Raw genomic sequence first — 6,536 nt, 5'->3', positions numbered from 1 at the left:
GGTCTTCCTTTTCCTGTTAGCAGTTAACACATGTGCTACGGTCATGAAACGGTCACAGAAACCTTAACAAATAAATAGACATGTTTACCAGATATGCTAACTGACTTAAGTGTGTACTTAGTGTTGGTGTATAAGTATGTGCTATTACATTTGATTGCTGCTGTTATTGTTTTGTGTATTAGACAAGATGTTGTATATGTCGTGTTTGGAAGATTTAAAATGTCTTTGTCATATGAAGGGCAGATGTGTTCATAGAGACAACTTTTCATTAAATATTTGTGGTTATTTTATCTTCATCAGTGCATAGGTTGTATTTTAAAGTATATATGCTGGAATAAAATGTCCAAGCTGATTTGTCTGATGTAAATGTTCTAATAAATATTTAGTTTTGCAGTGATAAACTATATTTTAGCACTACGTTACTAAAACTATCACTATATCACAATAAACTACATTACTTCATTACAGTAACTAACCTATTTTAGTGTTTAGCCCCTGCATTGACTGCGACGACGCCTATTTGTGGATATTCTGCGGGGGGTGCATGAGTTAAGCCAATGACACGCCCTCGTTTTCGTTGCATGGCAACGCATTCGCTTCTGAGTGTTTTCGTTCAAGGTTGTGCTGCAGAAGGCGCCTGCATCAATGTAACGACGTGCCACAGTAAGACACTTTATTACGCAAATTATCTGGAAAAGATGTATCAATCCGTGCCGAATGTCGGGAAATGAAGCTGACAAACCTCACGAGTGCTCTTGAATGCCAAAAGATACGCAGTAAGTGAACCGCTGATGGTTTGCAACTTAAAGTCCTCATTTGTTAACCACGACATCTGTATGTTATTCTGAAACGCTTTTATGGCGCATAAGCCATTGCAATTTTGTGTAAATTCGGCGTCCTAGCGCAGAAATCCTTCTATTCACTTTAACCTACTTTAGATCTGATCATGGTGTGCTCTCTCTAGGTGTGTACTAGCTTTTCATGGATTTTTATATTAAGTCGTTTAGTGGAATAAGCATTTTTACACTGTCTCAGTACTCACACCTATTTAGAATGAATTAAAGGAATGTCGGGAAATGAAGCTGACAAACCTCACGAGTGCTCTTGAATGCCAAAAGATACGCAGTAAGTGAACCGCTGATGGTTTGCAACTTAAAGTCCTCATTTGTTAACCACGACATCTGTATGTTATTCTGAAACGCTTTTATGGCGCATAAGCCATTGCAATTTTGTGTAAATTCGGCGTCCTAGCGCAGAAATCCTTCTATTCACTTTAACCTACTTTAGATCTGATCATGGTGTGCTCTCTCTAGGTGTGTACTAGCTTTTCATGGATTTTTATATTAAGTCGTTTAGTGGAATAAGCATTTTTACACTGTCTCAGTACTCACACCTATTTAGAATGAATTAAAGTTTTTTTTTCATTCATTCATGCATTCATTTATTTATTTATTGTATATTTGTATAGTTTCATAGCAGTCTGCAATCTGCATGCACTGTCATTTGGTAAACTGTCATTTCAAATGTAATCTTTTTTTGATAGAGCTGTAGTAAAACAAACACCTGTAAAAAAATACATCGTGGCCTATTTGTACTTTTTTCAATTATTAATTAATTTTTTGTTTTGTTTTTCCACAGTCATGGAAATATCAGGGAATGAAATTTAGGGTTTTATGAAATGTTTTATAGTTTCCCATTCATGGAATAGTAAAATATTATTATTGAAAACAGTGGAAATGGCTATACACTATTAAAAAATAGAGCTTTTTTAATTGGCATTAATGGTTCCATGAAGAACCTTTAACATCCATGGAACCTTTCCATTCCACAAAAAGCCTTTATAGTGGAAAAGGGTTCTTTAGATTTTTTAAATGTTCTTCACACTAAGAACAGTTCTTTTAATTTTATGAACTGTTCACTGAAAGGTTATTAGGGAAACCAAAATGGTTCTTCTATGTCATCACAGCAAAAAATAAATAAACTAAATTAAATAAATAAATTCATAATTTTCTGCGTATTAATAGTTAATAAGGTAGTTGTTAAATGTAGGTATTGGGTAGGATTAGGGATGTAGAATATGGTCATGCAGAATATGTGTTTTATAAGTACTAATAAACAGCCAATATGTTAATAATAGGCATGCTAATAAGCAGCTATATAACCCTAAACCTATATAGTGAGAATTGGTCCCTAAAGTGTTACCATTTTTTCTCCTTTATGAAACTTGACAAATGTGGTAACCGCAGGTTTGGAGTGCTAAGGCTGAGTAAATAACATAACATTATTTCTGGGCAAATCAGTTGCATTTGGCATATTATTAAAGTTTCCAGCACATAGGTGAAGAAAATAAGAGATTTTAGCTGGCGCTCCAGATAACCAAAGTCTCGTGGGGAAAGGGAAAGATTAGGCGACTCAAAATACCGTGGAAAGTTATTTTAAGGACAGGTTCCCCTCCTAACCTAATTTAGAGCAGTATTTGCATTCACTTAGAAGAACCAGTACCACATGTACTTGAGACAAATCTTTACAATTTATAGTGCATTTTCTGATTATGCATTATTTTATACAGCTAACTATTTATGTCTATGTTTCTTGTTCTTTTCTAGAACATATAGGCATTATTGACTAGAATGTCTCCTTCAAGACTCTACACGGCATCGGTCATGCCTCCTCTGCCTTTAAGTTCTTTCAACGTCTCAAGCAACTTCTGCACGGAAGAGAATGTCTCTGAGTGCATTCTATACATCAATCAGGTAGGTGCAGTTTTTTTTTTTTTGCAACTTGTCTTTTGAGTTTGAAGAAGAAGAATCTAGTAGAAGAATCTAAACAAGAACAAACTTGAATCTCGTATTGTTAATGGACTTGTCACTCTTTACATTCACAGGAGTTGTCGTCCCTATGCTTTCCACCAATTTTCCAAAACTCTGACAACATTCGTGATCTGGATGCTGTGGTTGCCCTAAACAACATACATGACTTGCTTCAGCTACACCGTCGAGCTGTTGGAATGATGGAGGAGCTGGAGGTGGAGCAGCTCAAGTCCAGCAGTGATCTCCACTACCAACATCTCACCAACACCAGGCTAAAGGTTTGGCCTTTTTATCACACTTTTTTATTTTATTTTTAATTTTTTATTTTACTATGAATTTTCACTGTTTTGTAGGACCAGCTTGAACTTTCGAAAAAGGAAAACATGCGCTTGCATGAGCGAGAGCGTCAGCTGGAAACAAATTTAAAGACTTTGCAAAACTGCCTAAAAGATACAAAAGAAGAGGTATGAAAAATGAGCGAGAAAGCTGTGCTGTCACGTACTGTTTTTTTTTTTCTTCCAAAAAATATGTTGTTTTATCAAATATGCTTTTTACTTTAATAGGTACAAAGGCTGCAGGGTATCATTGCAAGTCGTGCCACACAATACAACCATGACATTAAGAGAAGAGAAAGGGAGCACAACAGAGTAAAGGAGCGCCTCAATCAACTACTCATTGCCAAAAAAAATAAACAAGGTAATATGTATCACTTGAAGGGTCATGACATGAGAAATCAAATTTGCCTTGATCTTTTGGTATATAAAAGGTCTTCGAACCATTAAAACATCCTGGAAGTTTCATATCTTAAAGTGTCCTCCTCATTATAAACAATGCATTTATTTAATCAAGCTCCAAAAACGGCTCGTTTTGGATCTGAGGTGCAAGCTGACGTCACCCGGGCACAAACATTTGCATAAACACTGCCTCCAGAGCAACGCATCGACGAATAGTCATCTTCTCACCACAAGCCCCGCCCACTGGCATTCAGTCGTTTAATGGCTTGACACTTGATTACACTGAATGCAAGTGTCATGTTGCGTTGCGTCACGTCAAAAGCAAATAGAAATTACAATCACTGCCGCTATCTTGTCTACACTGGATGTAGTATACAGATGCCCGTTCGCTTTCTGACACAGTCCACGCGCTCGAGTCTGTTAGGACAAATGGAGTGAAAGAACATTCGCTTTGACGCGTTTGGTTTAAACAGCTCGTTCGCGTCTTTGTACAGATATCAGAAGGATCCCAGTGTAAGGAACAAGTGGATAGTTTATTTTTAATGGCATCGTGTCAGAGGATTGGTCGGAGCATTTTGTTTTGTAAACGATGCACAGTGTCATGGAAAGTTCACAAAGAAATATTTGTTGAAAGATGAAGCGGTACTAGATCTGACTGCAGCTGCATCAAATTATTTCATAATGCTTTGTCTGGAAATGACCGTTTTATTTTGATCATGCTGTCAAAACACTCACATGCAATAGCGAGGAGGCATTGATACTGTTTCCTATGCAATGACGTTAGCCAATCAAAACTATCTGTCTGATCATTTTTCCACATATTTATTTGTTTTTTTGTGCACAAAACTTTATTGACTTTATAAGTAAACCTCAAGGAACATATTAAAATAATAAAAAATCCATGTCATGACCCCTTTAAATATATCTCTTAATAGAATAACATACTGAATATACTGTTTTATTGGCATCTGTAAGACTTCTTATACAGTAAAATAGTAATATTGTGAAAAAAATATTACAATTTAAAATAACTCCTTTCTATTTTAATATATTTTAAAATGTAGCTAATTTATTGCTGTGATGGGAGTGCTGAATTTTCAGCATCAGGCTTCAGTGTCACATGATCCTTCAGAAATCATTCTAATATCATTCTAATAATAATACATTTTGTCCTTGGACTTTGGATAATTATAAAGTTCACAGGAATAGCGTTTATGTGAATTTTTTTGTAACAAAGTCTTTTCCATCTCATTTAATCAGATGAATGCATCTGTTCTGAATGACAGTGTTTATGCTGATATACACTCAAAACCAGTGAAGTTCACTCTTGACTTTATTTGCATTAAGAAACAATTCACCCACAAATGAAAAATTTTAATTATTTAGTGACCCTAATGTCATTTGAAAATCTTTTGAAAATAATTTCTGCTTTGTGTCAGGAATGGAAGTTTTGAATTATGTTGGAAGGTCGGATGGTAGGAGATGTCTTTGGAAAACTGGAAAAACTGAATCTAGGTAAAAGACAATCATTTTGGTTGTTTGTTGGCATTATATTTATAGTTCCCCTTCACTATAATATCATATGACAACTTTAGAATTTTTTTTTAATGTTTTTTTTTTTTTTTTAGACATGAGGGAGTTATGTACAAAACTCTTCTCAATGAATTTGATAACCGTCAGAGGGAGCTAATGGTGGAAAACAGAGCTGAAGAAGGTGCTTCAGCAAATGAAACGAGAAATGGTGGGGGTTTTAAATTCAAAGAAGATGAGCCAAAAGGAAGAGAAGCAAAGCAATGATATGGATCAGGTACAGTATGACTGTCAAGTCCATAACAAATATTTTACACTAAACACTTCATGATACAGCTCATAATTATTTGTGTTTGCTAATGGTATTTTTTTGGGGAAAAAAATATTTCAGTAGACTCTGCAGACAAATTCTGATGACGATGAACTTTTGAAAGGACATCCTGATATGTCATGTGATCATGCTCGGGAGAAACTCACCAACAGCATTCGTCAGCAGTGGAGGAAACTCAAGCACCATGTTGAGAGATTAGACAGCCAAGGTAGAGGATACCATTCACAGACTTTTAAGGCAAACAGAATTTAATCTCACCTTTTTGTTCATCACCATCTTTTCCTTTATTTCTTGAGCAGCCTTATCACCTAATGCACAGAACGTTACACATTAGACACACAAACCTGTTGTAAAAATAAAAATACTGTGAAAGGTGTTGTATTTTGTGTTGAAGCATCCATGGTGCAAGATGGAGACAGTGAAGAGGTGATCTCCAAACAACTCCATGAAGAGGAGATGGAGAGGCTCAAACTAGAAATCCAGCAGTGCAAAGAGTTTATTCAGACTCAACAGCAACTTCTCCAAGTAAGTAGAGAGACAGTTTCCTTAAGTCAAATGCAGACATGGTTTTATGTTTACGCGGCGCGATGCAACGCAACGCGTAAAAAGACAGTATAAGTCATTATAATCCATAATTATGTCCCCACTGGATGCAACGAATGCCTTGTTTATAATGGGTTTTCATGTTTTTGAATCATCGCTCCGGCCTGACAGGGCATCATCACAATATGGTAAGGGCATAACATTTCCGTCTCACGCTTGAGGTATTCGGCCAATCACAATGCACTGGATAGCTGGCCAATCAGAGCACACCTCGCTTTTCAGAACGATGAGCTTTGTAAAAATCGATGCGTTTCAGAAAGGCGGGGCATAGAGGAGAAACAATAATGTACAGTATGTGGAAAATAATGTGTTTTTTTAACCTTAAACCGCATAAACACATCTCATTACACCAAATACACAAAATAATGTTCTTTTTAGCAGCATCATATGACCCCTTTAAATCATACTCTATTTATTGCATCAAATTTTGTTAATACTTTACTATATTTAAGGGTGGATAATTTTATCAGTTGTTTATTGCAACAATACATAACTACAATAACTTTGTCTAGTGCTCTTATGAAAGAT

The 6,536-nt window shown here is 35.8% G+C and overlaps 1 protein-coding gene and 1 pseudogene across 1 annotated transcript in view; both read left to right on the top strand.

Moving 5' to 3' along the window:
• The window catches only part of LOC107741563 (atrial natriuretic peptide receptor 2-like), a 16,806-nt gene extending 14,191 nt beyond the window's left edge, over window positions 1–2,615 (top strand). Inside the window, exon 16 of the mRNA XM_016554318.1 lies at window positions 2,607–2,615. Coding sequence (XP_016409804.1) covers window positions 2,607–2,615 — 9 coding nt within the window. The remainder of the gene's footprint in view (window positions 1–2,606) is intronic.
• Window positions 1,069–6,536, top strand: part of LOC107741529 (afadin- and alpha-actinin-binding protein-like) — a 17,382-nt pseudogene continuing 11,914 nt past the window's right edge.

This window comes from Sinocyclocheilus rhinocerous, unplaced genomic scaffold (genome assembly GCF_001515625.1).
Source record: "Sinocyclocheilus rhinocerous isolate Xijiao unplaced genomic scaffold, SAMN03320098_v1.1 scaffold556, whole genome shotgun sequence".
Classification (NCBI taxonomy): Eukaryota; Metazoa; Chordata; class Actinopteri; order Cypriniformes; family Cyprinidae; genus Sinocyclocheilus; species Sinocyclocheilus rhinocerous.
The sequence above is the reverse complement of the archived record's forward strand: the minus strand, read 5'-3'. Positions and strand labels throughout refer to the sequence as shown.